This window comes from Onychostruthus taczanowskii, unplaced genomic scaffold (genome assembly GCF_017590055.1).
Source record: "Onychostruthus taczanowskii isolate IOZ18803 unplaced genomic scaffold, ASM1759005v1 scaffold23, whole genome shotgun sequence".
Taxonomy (NCBI): domain Eukaryota; kingdom Metazoa; phylum Chordata; class Aves; order Passeriformes; family Passeridae; genus Onychostruthus; species Onychostruthus taczanowskii.
This window is the reverse complement of record NW_024499573.1, coordinates 4,928,593-4,942,158: the sequence shown is the minus strand read 5'-3', so window position 1 is coordinate 4,942,158 and position 13,566 is coordinate 4,928,593. Positions and strand designations below refer to the sequence as shown.

Genomic DNA, 13,566 nt, shown 5'->3' with positions numbered 1-13,566 from the left:
GGAATTGAATACTCACTATGTGTGGATGGGAAAAGGAAAAAAAATTCACGTTCCCCCAACATTAAGTTACAGAACAATTTTAAATATAATTCACAATATTGGAGAAAAAAAAATTAATTCATAAATCACCACAGCTGCACTGCAGGATAACTGACTTTGACTAGATAACAACATTTTCCATATGACTTTTGGAAAATATTTGAATATCCATAGATATTAAATTATACTAGCTTAGAAAACATTATTTTTTATTAAACAGAAATACACAACAACAAAATTTTTCAAAACTACCATTATCCATAAATGCAATGTTTACCTCTGACTACTCTAACTATCCAAAGGAAAAATATCATACACAAACTGACCACTACAGGAACAGTGGAGTGATCCTCTCCTCATAGGAAAAAGACATTTAACAGAATAGTGGTTTCCTGAGGGGGAAAAGAAAGTGTTAAAAAATGACCAGTGGTTTTTGGTGAAGGAATTATTGATGGAAGGGCTGGAATTTTTGTTGCAGAGAAGTTGGTTTGGTTTTTTTCAGGAAAAGGAAAACCTGAAAATAGGGGTGGAGAGGGACCAGTCGTACTTATTTTTTAATTTTTTTTTTCTGTAATTGTTTTCTGAATTGTTAGCTGAGCTAACCAGAGCTTTGTTTGTGTAGGTATTTCTAGAACATGATTGAAATACAGTTAAATATTTGTGAAAGCCACGATTTCCAAAGAATTCATAGTAAAAATGGCAAGAAGTCTAAACTAATTAGAAAAATATTCATTGTGAATTATTCATGCAGCATTAATTATCTCGTGCACACACACACATACTTCAACCATATAAGCCCTCTCAAGCCTGGATGGACATTTTCCAGGAGACTTGTAGTATTTCAAAATAGAAAATAGTGTAAAAAATTCCTAGAAAATACTTCACTTATAGAAACATCTCCAAAAAAGAGTAAGCACCCAGACACATTCATTCAGATGATAAAAGGAAGAGGTTGTGCTCACCTTTCCTGTTCTGGAGTGAAATAACACAAAGTGAAAGCTCTGTCATTGGAATTTGGCTCAAGAGCAAGGCTAGCATACTACAGTTGTTGAGCATCACCATGGCTATGGGGATACTACTAAAAAAAAACCTCAAGCAAACAGCACACCGAAAGGAAAAGCAGAAGGACCAAAAATGAAAGCAGAATTCTAACTATTTCTTGTCCAAAAAATTATGAATAAAACAAAATTCTGAACTGGTTCACCATTTCTACAAACTACAAACAGAATTAATACAAAGAAAGAATCTGTTTCTCATATCCTAGATAAAAGCACTAGGCCTAAATACATATTCTAGTCAAATAGCCAACATGGAAGTACCACACAATTTTTCAATTTTTTCCAAAGGAAGAATCCCAACAACTTGCTTTCTTAACCTAGGGAAAGCTTGAAAATATTTGTGTAAAGGAGCACGGGCAGTTTGGAAATCACAGCAGCAACAGACACAGCAAAAAACAACATTAAAGCTTTTGTTTGGTTTTTTCCCAAATCCATCTTCTGTCAAACAAAACACAATTCACATCTGGCAGCATGCCAGTTATGGTAGATGTCACGCTGGTTGACAAGATTTACCAAAGTGCTCAGTGCATGAATACTTTAGATTAACTACCGGGCAGTGTGCAAGGACAGCTGCTTATTCTGAACCAAACTCTTCAGGTTCACTAGAAGAACAAAGTGTCTGGAAAGCAGGAGAGAGAGAACAAAAACCCCACCCAATGTTATTATTTTAAAAGAAAAGGGAAAAGATGAGGATGGACAAAAATCAGGCAGACAATATCTTGGTGGAGGTCTCCAGGAAGAACAGTACTTCATTGTATTGTAGGAGCAGAACATGGCCTTATGTAAAAGGAGTAAGCACAAACACTGTTTATAACCCTTTTTCCTCTCTAATGGTTTCTTCCTATTAAAAAATACTACAGTTTAAACAGGCTGTATAAACACTGTGTTCACCTGACTACTGAATCAAAGAACAATTATTGCTGTTGCAGAATCATTAACATCTGCTGGGTGGACCAAGCCCCACCTTCATGCAAAGCCTGTCACATAAAAATGCTGCAGAGGAAGAGTCATACAACACTACAAAACAACATCATTAAAAAAACCCCAAAACTTTAATGATTTTACTGAAAAGGCTAAAGTGGGACCAACAGATAAAGACTGCCCAACTATCTGTCTGGAGCATTTACATATAAATATTGTTATTAAAATCCTTATATCTATTTTCGATTTCTTTACAAGGTCTGAGAGCAAAGAAGCACCAAGATTGTCTCCAACTTTTACTATGGAACCTGCTCTAAGAGCTAGCTCAAAGAACCATAGTACTAAGCTCAGCAAAGTGTTAAAAATATTCCTCAGCAGTCTATAAAAAACTTTCCTCCTATACCCATTAACATTTTCACACAACACTATATTTTGTCTGAATCCCTGTTGCATGTAAACAGGAGGCTCAAGCAGGAGCATTCGACACAGAATTGTGTATTCAGTGCAGATGCTAGATTCAGCAGAGAAATGATGAAGAACCAGGCCTTTTTTTTTCCCTTTTCTAAGTGGCTGATTTTGAATACCATTAGCAGCTCTAGAGGCACCATAATTTTATTACTCCTTAAGAAAGATATACATAAATAGAAAAAGCAGATCCACAATTTCAGATGAGAAACAAGTACATCAGTGTAACCATGCCAGAAATAAAACAAGTCCCAAAACACAAATGTACTGTGAAGGCAGTGTGTGCCCACCTCTCCCACAAGAGTACACAGGAAATTCAAACCCCTGGCTTCCCACTTCTAACACAACCAAGCCACCACACTGCTGGCACCCCAGTTCACACCCAAGCTGCCCTCCAGCACACTGACAGATTCTTCTTAATTTTTTTCTGTTTATTTTACTATTACTCATGTTATACACATCCACTTTTCTTTTTGTTGATCAAGAATATCTCCCCCCCAGCCCTTCAAGTTCAATTTTGCAGGAATCTTTTCTCCAGCTTTCCCAAGATTGCATCACACACCACACTATCTTGGGGGTTTTCCCCTGACTGAGAAGGCACTACTGTAAATGTAAGAAATATTGTTTGAAGTTTATGTTATTATATAGAAGACTTTTGATAACAGTCCAAGTTATACAACTAAGCACTACTTCTAGAAAATCCAAGAAATGTGTCTAGCTTATCACTTTCCAGCACTGAACTGAGCTCTAAGATATGGAAACTGGAGCCAGAAGTCATTAGCTTCTAGCAACTGATCTGGTCAAGTCAGTTGGAACAACTTGCTTATATTCCAAAAACAAGCAGCTTTTGTATTAAAAGAAATAAATACTTTTCTATAAATATAAATTTCTGTAGCTATCCCTAACAGACAATAAAGATGAAACAGAGATAATTTTAACACTTGAGAGCCAGCCAAAAATGTCTAATTTTGGCTGCTCATATTGGGAAAGAAAAATAAACTATTCCATTTTAAATTGTCCAAGGGGCAGGGGGAAGAAGCATAGGGATTTGCTTCTTTTTGTAGCACAATTTACAAATTCCTATTCCCTTAAAATTGACTGAAGCACACTATCCTTATTCACCGCCTCTTCTTTAGACAGTTTTTGATTTAGAAGAACCACCTTCTCTGACAAAAGGATGTTAGTTAATAGTCTTATTCTTCCAACATTTTTTCACTCTGAAACCTATTTTTTCACAAAACAGATACCTGTTCCTGAACAAAGCATGGGGTGCAGCACAATGTTCAGTGATGCATTCCACCACTGTTTCCAGACATGCAGTCCCACAATCAAGCTTAGAAGAGCAGCAGTGCTGAACTATACAAACATCAGCAAATTCAGGTTCAATCTGTGAATAATGTAATTTGGCTTAAAGCAAATTCATAATGCTCAAATCTATTGTTGAACTGATAAGAGATGAAGTATTTTAAATTTTATTTTCCAGACTTGTAGCTTGAATTTTCTGTAGGCTTCAGAATCTGTGACCTAATAAAAAGCTTATTAACACTGTCTATAAAAAGCTAAGTGTATTTCCAGAAATTTAATAGTGGGTCTAAGAAAACTAAACTAAACAAAACTAAACCTGAAATTGTCCTGCCTTTCAGTGCTTCCCTATACCTAGAGGAAATTTTACCAAGTTTTACTTTTCCTGCCCTTTAGGACTACCATACATGAAATCTGTCTGGAATTCAGGCAAAGCAGAGCTTGTTCCAAAACACACAGCAGACCTGTGATTTTCAGACTGGCCATTAACCACCATTTCCAGCTAAATGTTCACTTTATGCCAGTACATTGAAAACAGAGGTGAAAGATTAAGGGATTGGTTTTGGTTATAAGCCACTGAAGCAAGGCCAACTTGAAACACCCTGCCAGGTAAACACACTCACAGCAGGATCTTAAAGTATAAGCAGAGATCTAAGATACCAGAAACAACCTACTGTTTTTAAAATATAGCAGTCACATTTTTGTACAAGGCAAAAAACTATTATGGTTTTTTATAAATTACATGTCCTAAAGGTCATATTTCCAAGAATAAGTTAGTTGTTTAAAAGACTTTAAGGATAAAAGGGAACCAAAAGTCTTATCTCTCTCTATTAATTGTTACATCCAATAATTCATACTTTCAATATTCTTTGCCAAGTTGTCTAGAAAGTTTTTTCCTGTTTATCTGATTGTACACTGAATATAGTTAGTATACTTTCTCAAGATCAAATGTCTCCATATTTTATTTGCCTGCATTGTATGAATTTTAATTATCCAGGCATGCTTTTTTTAAATGGGTTCGACTCCAAACAAACTCCAGTGGAGACATACACAAAAAGAATTTTTATTCTTGAGGGAACAAAGTAATACTTCTATATATAAAATGGTTAAAGTACAAGAATGAGACTAAGAGATTCCATTCAGGTACCTCTTGCATCAGTCAAGTGTCCCACAAACCTAAACACAAAACCTACCTGGAACTGATGCTGGCGTTTGGTTTGCCAGAAGCAACAATTTCAGGCTGACGTGACTATCACCCATTTTGTATCTGGGGACTTCTTCAACAAATCCTTAACCCAAGTCCTTTGTTGCCTCTTGTCCCAAATTCTTCCATCTAATTTCATGGTTACAGGTAACAAAAGCCACTGATTACCAGAAAAGAAGAATTAACTTCAAATAAGGATTTTAGTGCCTGGAAGTGGAATTACTCAGAGATCTGCACAGTCCTACCAGAGCATCACACAGAGTATTACCACATTTCATTAAATACGATTCCAGCTGATGTCCAATAATAATAATAGGCATGACTATCTCTTTTTGAACATCAAGCATGTCGGGCAATGGCCTTGGGATAAAAAGGACTCCCAGAAGCAAGAAGAGAATTATAAATAAGAATGAAAACACTGCAAGCTTCCAAGTATCCCCGTAGAAAGATGCATATCAAATAGTTCCAGCCAAATCCACAGCCAGGAATTCTAACAAGTTAAAATATTACTTAAGAAGAAAAGGTGCAAGAAATAGAAATACTGGAACAAGGAAAGACTGAGGGTCCAGATTTCCTGCCTCATAATGTCATATTTTAACTTTCAGTTAAATGGATAAAACTACAAGCTGAAACCTAAAAGCAATGAGGTGGTTTTACCTTTCTGTCATAACACATTTATCTCCAACAGGGAAATACAAAATGTTAAAAAGGAGACTGACTCACTGCTGAAATAGGAAATACAGCAAAAAAAAAAGTTAAGTGAGTCAAGCCTACAAGACTGAGAGAGTGGCATCTTTCTTGGTGCCACAAAAAAAGCTCAGCTATTGCAAAACTGCATTAAAATAATGAAAACACAGGAAAATGTCTAATCTAGAAGCAGTGCCCATTACATAACATTCTGGTACAGACACAGAAAGGAAGGTTAAACAATATTACATTGTAATGATCAATTTTATAAATGTCTCACTGAATTTTACGGAAGCAGCATGGTTCCATGCACTGCTGAGCCCCAGTAGTTTTACATGGCAAAATCAGCAAGTGTAACATGTGCAAAGAAAACATCTTCATGATCAGAAGCTGACACACATACATGCATAACACCAGATAACAAAAGGCAAAGGTCCACATGCAGAGCAGATAAGGTCAAGAATCTCAACCCTAACTCACAGATTAGAGAAATGAGGAAAAAATAAGGCTGGGGGAGATTACACTTCTCTCCTAATTACAATTCACAGTTACACATCCTTCATCTACACAAAAATAAATGTCTAGTCTTAATGCAAATGACGCTCATTTCATCAAGATGCTAAGTTAATACCAAACACATCACTTCTGATTTTGTGTGAAATACCATCCATGCATCCTGGCACATCACAGCTGAGGACAGCTACATGGAGGGGTGGGAGGAAAACCCATGCAGTTTGCAGACACTTTTCACCCAGAAAGACAGTACAAACTGATACTTTTCTCCAATTTGTATTGAACTTTGTAGTACTGTCCGGCATATGGAAAATTAACAATCTATTTCAAATGTCTCAACTGGATGCTATAATGATTTCTTTCCAGTCAGAAGTGACTACTAGACTGGCAGCCAGTAAAACTTTTACAAAAGGTCTGCTAGACAGCTTTATTTTCATATACATTAAGTTCACTCCCAAGTGCTTGTTCTAGAACTAACATTACAAATCCCACACTGTAATTTGCTTAAGAGCACAAGCTACTTCATCTATACCCATGGCCTGACAAATTTGGTGGCCTTCTAGGATGGGCTTTCATCAGTGGTGGATAAGGGAAGGGCAAAAACTATCATCCACCTTGTGCAAAGCATTTGATGTGGTCCTGCATCACACCCTTGCTCAAACTTGAAGAGACATGGATATGATGGATGGACCACTCAGTGGATAAAAATTGGCTGGATGGTCACACTCAAAGACTTGCAGTCAACAGCTCAATGTCCATGTGGAAAGAAGTGACGAGTGACAATCCTCAGGGGTCAGTACGGTGACAGCTCTGACAGCGACACGGACAGTGGGATCAAGTGCACCCTCAGCAAGTTTGCTAACAACACCAAGGCTGTGTGGTGCAGCTGACACTCTGGAGAAAGGGATATCATCCAGAGGGATCCTGACAGGCATTACAGGTGGGTGTGTGAGAACCCCATGAAGTTCAACGAGGCCAAGTGCAAGGTGCTGCAGCAGGTCACAGCAATCTCAAGCACAAAGACAGGGTGGAGAATGGATTGAAATCAGCCCTGAGGGAAGGACTTGTGGGTGCTGGTGGACAAAAAGATGGATATGAATCAACAGTGTGTGCCAGCAGCCCAGAAAGCCAACCACATCTTGGGCAGCATCAAAGTGATGTGACCAGCAGATCAAGGGAGGTGACACTTCCCCTCTACTCTGCTCTCATGAGACCCTACCTGGAGTACTGCAGCCAGCTCTGGGGCTCCCAGCACAAGCCATATGTGGATCTGGAATGAATCCAGAGAATTAGCTGACCGCACAGAGCAGCCTTCCAGTATGTAGAGGGGGCTTACAAGAAGGCTGGAGAAGGACTTTTTAAAAAGGCATGCAGGGACAGGATAGGGGGAATGGCCTTAAGATGAAGGAGTATACAGTTAGATTAGATATTAAGAGAAAATTCTTTACTATGGGGGTGTTCAGGCACTGGATTGGGCTGCCCAGAGAGGTTTTGGATTTCCCATCCCTGAACATGTTCAAGACTTGGCTGGATGAGGCTGCAAGTAGACAGTCTCCTGCCCTTGGCAGGGGGATTGAAATTAGATAAACTTTAAGGTCCTTTCCAGCCCTAACCATTCCACAATCTTAGATTCTGCAATTAAGCCCCTGTGCCAGTGCTTACCTGCATTGCTATGACTTGATTGCCTATTTTTAACCAAGGTGCACAGAACCTCTGCCTTAACTGTACTAAAAACTACAATTCAGCAGCAGTGTGAGTCAGACTTGTTTTGCTAGGAAGAGTTGTGCCAGAATGCTCTCCCAGCAATGTCTTTGATCTTTCTCTGAACTGCAAACCCCTTCTGACCATTCTCTCCCTTTTCTCTCCATGAGGCTTCAGAACCTAAGCCAAGCACTGGGGAATCTGTGAGATCCACAGCATATTTGAGGGGGAAGGCCACTCTGCACCTCAACTCTTGGGGAAACACTCTTTTTCTAAAATCTTCCTCATTCAAATTTTCCTATCAACAGCCTGATTTTGCAGTACAGCATCTGAGAGCTGATGTTAACAGATTATGACTAGATGATGACCAAGGTTTGACCTGTCTTGCAACGTTACTGCAGAGTGCAATGCCCTCCCCTCCACTTCTCAAAATGCAAGGGTACAGCACCAGAAGTCACACTGCAAGTACGTAACAGAGCACACAAAAGCAGTATCCACGGCTGCCAGAAAAAATGTCATTTGCATAACCAGTCATGAGGAAAGTATTTGTCAAAAAGATACATTATTTTCCTGATGCCAATCTCAAAATGCTAAAATGTAAGCTGCTTATCAGTATCAGCAGCACTGATTTGATTGAATGTATTGGAAAGGATACAGAAATGTGAATCATTCACTGAACAGGTATCCCATAACTGTATAAAGGACTTCTGAAGCAGAAGTTTGTTGCTGAAGGCATTTTTGTCATTTTGAAGACAGAAGCTGCTTGATGACCACGTGGAAAATGCAATTAAGTTCTCTAGTTTTATCACACACATTTAAACCAAACTTTAAAGTAGCTTAAACAAGATGAAGTTTCGGTATGATTCACTCCTCCGTCATGACAGCAGTTGATGAAACAGTTACAAAAGTCATTACAGTTCTTTAGTGTGGGACTGTAGAATGTATTATGGCTGCATTGTGTTACTCCCTTGCAGAGAAGGAGTCAAACGCAGCCTTAGTTTCACTTAGAAAGTGATGCCCCAAGGAACTGGCAAAGATGCTTGTGTATCAGTCAACGAAAAAGAACGTCTGTCCTTTCTCAAGAAAGAAAAAGACAGCAAAGGAAAAGGCACTTCTACCTAAAAGTAAGCCAGATGATTTTCAGTATGCAAAGTTGTCTTTCCTTGAATGTCATGTACACACACTGTCAGTTCAAGTTTATTAAAGTTTTTTGTAAAACTGGAATGAGGTTCAAAATGTCTGATAGGAATTACAGTCATCTGTCATTGCTATTAACTAGCACTGCCTGCCACAAATAGGAGAAATTAATAAAAAAAGTTTCACATTAATATAGATAAACCTCCCCTCCCTAAAAAAAAACCAAAAAACTCCCCACCCAAACTAATATACCCATAGCAAAATAAAATGCAAAGTCTTAGCAGATGCACATGTTTAAGTTGTCAACACCTGAAAACCTGCCAGTGAAACCATGAACAGAAAGTTGCTTTAACACTACACAAGCAGAATTAGAAAATGGGGATCCAGACAACTCACAGAAGTGAAAGCAATTTAACACCACCTGTAAATACCACCTATAAGTCACAGAAAGGTAACAAAAGCAATATATGTCTTGATGCTGACATACAAAGTACCTCTTTATAACAATGAAGATCTTGAGTTAAATCTTGAGATGAAGTACAATTATAATCAAAATCAAAAGTGACCATAGCTGTCCAATGTCTGCTAAGCATTTATAACAAATGGGACAGCATATACTTGTAACTACCCTCATTTTTATAATGCCCTTGGGTAACAACTCTGAAGCTACAGATTACCTGAGAGCAAAACACTGATTGTCTGTAACCAAGCTTTCTCCTAGGAAATGTGATGGTTTAACTGAACTCCAGGAACACATTAAGTTTTTGGGGGTGTGGGCGGGAAACCAAGAGACCTGCATATCCCTAACAACAGTCTCATTGATTGATGACACAATTCGTGTCCCAGTCCAATCTACAAATATATAAAGGATTTATTTAACAATGGAGTCAATCCTACTGCACCTACAACACCACATTTGATTCACAATTGTCAAAAAGCATTGTGACAAAAGATTTAAGAGTGACAAGCAAGGTCATACCCTATAGACCAGTGATGGAAAACAAGGGGCTGAGTAGACTAAATGCCTGCTCCTTTTATTTCTACAAAGTGTTAAACTTTAGTACTAGACATTAAGTGGTTTTCCACAGAAGTGAATAGCCCAATCCCTAATTAGAATGAAGAACCTAAGCACAGGACTCTTAAGCCCAAGCTGTTCTATGAATACCCACTTCATCTTTTTAACAAATTAGCTTTAATGGACTTCATTTCCCAGCCCCAAAGAACTGGGAAAAAGAGGTATTCAAAGCCTCAAAAACATAATGTGAGGAAAAAAAAAAACCCAGCCCTGCTTCACACTAGTGATGAATATTTTTAAAATCCTTCAACTATATGTCAAATAACTTTTTCTAGACTCATAATTATTTACTGTAAGATTCAAAGACAAACTCAATAAGGCAGTGAGAATAGGTATTATCAGATGCTGAATCTCAGTTTACACAGATATAAAGTAACATCCATTTTTCTTTCCACCAGCATGAGAAGTTACAGTATTTTCCTATCAAGGATAACTCTTACTTAAGAGTCTTACTTGACATTCTCAGGTCAACACTTCCAGCAGAAAGGAAAGAAAAAATATGCAGAGTACAGAAAGTCAATCAAATGGTAATCTTGTTTTACAAGTACACACATGAACACAAAGTTTTGAGCAAATATGACAAAAAAATTCAAAAGATTAGAAAAAAGGACTTGATTTAGGTGCCTTATTCTCTTGAGGACAGATCAAAAGACTTTCAAAAGTTGCCTTTACAAAAAAAGAATCTCTGTATTACAGGCCTTGTTTTGTACATCTTTTCAAAGATGCAGTTTGCTGGATAACTGAGTCATGTACGATGCCTTCTGACCTCTCTCGCGTCTGTTTGGCCTTTTCCACTGATAAAAGAAACCAAACTTTATTTTATTTATTTCCACTCTTGAAGATGTACATTCTTAAACTGATCCATTTTCTGAAATCAATTCTCACACAAGTGTAGGTGGTGTAAACTTAGAATCCTACACAACTTTACTTTTCCCTCACTTAAGAAATCAGAACCTAATTTGAAAGGGCAGGATCATAGAAATATCTCCATTTTTGAAGTTACCAGTACATTAAATACTTCAAAGAGCAAAACAGATACAGATAAATAAAAGCATCAAGCTCCCACAAGCTACAGATTCAACATTTCTTCTGATTTTTATCTACTCATCTATAGACAGAGTGGCCAACAAGTATTCAGCATACCTGCTCCAACCTCTTTTTCCTCTTCTTCAATGTTGTTTTTGATGCTGTCATACTCTTCATCAATTGCCTGGTTGCCACGCATTTGAGACAGAATTCTCCGTGCCCTCTGGGTCTGGCCTTTCTGAATGAGCCAGCGGGGACTTTCGGGAAGAAACAGAAACCCAAGAAACTGTATAACTGCTGGTACAGCCGACAGGCCCAGCATGTACCTGGAAATAAATCAGAAAATAGATAAATATCTACTATTTGCCTACAAAAACACACTATGAGAAGATTTAGCTACAGCTATTCAAACTGTATTTACAGATCAAATCTCCCACTCCTCGTATTCCTTCTCACTGTAAGTTAATGGGGGAAGAATCATACTCTGCAGATATTTTAGAAAACATGATCTTTCCTTCATTTCCAGGAAATCTCAGGGACATGGTGACTATTCTGCCATCACTGATTCTAGCCACCGGTCCTGAGGACACTAAGTTAGACTAAACAAAAAACCTGAAATATTACACTAGTTTGGAAACTGATAAATCCTTCAGTGACAATAATCAACAAAAAGAGAAAGCACATGCATGGACCAAGTACTGTTGATGACAAAGATGAGACTGAAATCCTGCTAATCATTTCACCAACATATTAAAAACAAACAAACAACAACAAGAAAAAAACCAGCAGGAGAACAATGCATAATTTGGTCAGTAGTACATACACACAGACACATTTTCCAGTGTTAATTTTGAAAATTTCTGACTATAAGCAGAAACACTGAGAAAAGTTCATTTCACCAGCACAACAACTTACATGAGATCTTTCAGAAAGTCTGCTTTTAAATCTTCAGTCAGATGCAGTGTGAGGTTTTAAATTAAAACTGCATTTTAGATGCCCAAGGGTTGCTATGTACAACATTAAGGCTATTTCTCTACTCAGCAGAGAATTACCACTGGTAAAGGCACAGTTATGGTTCCAAGAATCAGCACTGACACCTGTGGCAACACCCAAGCAGGGTTATTTGCTCCACCCAAAGTGGGGGAAAAGGCTGTGGAAGACAAGCACACCACCAATTTTCATGGGTAGCTCTGGTCTATACCCACCACATTTTTATATTTCTTTAGTAAAACAATAAAAGGATAAAAAGAATTGCAGAAAAATGTATAATTTTGTTCTGCTTTTAAAATCTGACCTTTTCCCGTTTACACTTCACCCAGATTCTTTTAACTTTCATTAAAGACTTTAAACAGTGCTGGTGTCACCTGTACATTATTGCAGTTACCACAGGTTTCACATCAGTGGATATAGTCATTAAAACACCTCCAGAAACCAGTCCCTCTGAATATTGAGGTAACCTGTATTCATAAACAAATTCACACCTTGACATCAGTCAGGAGACTAAGGAGATTTGCTAATCTCTCCTCTAGCTCCTCTCTCCATAACCCAGGATGTGTGCTTTCACTGGTGACTCTGCAGCCTCTTACCTGGATCTTTTTATAAAGCATGCATCACATTGCTAATTGAGTAGGAAGGAGAGAATAACTATTATTGAAAACCTTATGTTAGGGGCAATGAACCAAATGCATTTGTCAAGTCTAAATGCATTTTCAGTAAAAATGGAAAAATACTTAGAGGCATTTGTCGATTTAATGAAGAAAAACAGGGGCAGTACAACAGGCAGAAAACTGGAGAATGGTAAAAAGAACACCCAAAAGGCAATGAAAAGAGGATGGCCGTCCCAGGACAATGTGCATACAGACCAGTCTTCCCACCCCCAGCTGAGCCCTCAAGTTCTCCTTAAAACCAGTCAAAATTTCCAAAGGTCATACAAGCACAACTTGGTCTAGAAAGAGCTCAGTTAGCAGCTCTCTTTTTTGGTAACACTTTAACAGTTATATAGCTCACTATTAGTTAAAAAAGAAAAGCATAAGAAAGAAAATAAATTCAAACCATAGAGTCAGTGGAAGGCTTATTAGCTGAGTAGTCTTCAGTCAACATATCTAACAGTATCCACTAATGTTCTTATTCCTCATTCACTAATGCTCTCCTTCATTAATGGCCTCATTTATTCCTACACTTTTCCTTCTCCACAAACATTTTGGTAGCTGTGTACAAAATACATTGACCATTGAAGCTCACTAAATTGTAGATTCAATATCTTTATTGGAGTGATATTTAGAAAGCCTTTTCTATTTCAAATGAAGAGTAAAACAAACCCATAGAGATTAAAAACAACTGCTGTATCCCATCAAAGTGCATGTTGAAGTATGTTTTCATGCATCTAAGTATGCAGATTTAGTCCTTCAGACTCCTATTGCTTAAATTTCTGCTCCTCC

At 37.9% G+C, this 13,566-nt stretch overlaps 1 protein-coding gene across 2 annotated transcripts in view; it reads right to left on the bottom strand.

Moving 5' to 3' along the window:
• SLC2A13 (solute carrier family 2 member 13) overlaps window positions 1–13,566 on the bottom strand; it is a 143,907-nt gene that overhangs the window by 100,665 nt on the left and 29,676 nt on the right. For both annotated transcript variants that reach the window (XM_041405408.1, XM_041405409.1), the window contains exon 3: window positions 11,246–11,454. In XM_041405408.1, the coding sequence (XP_041261342.1) occupies window positions 11,246–11,454 (209 nt within the window). The remainder of the gene's footprint in view (window positions 1–11,245; window positions 11,455–13,566) is intronic.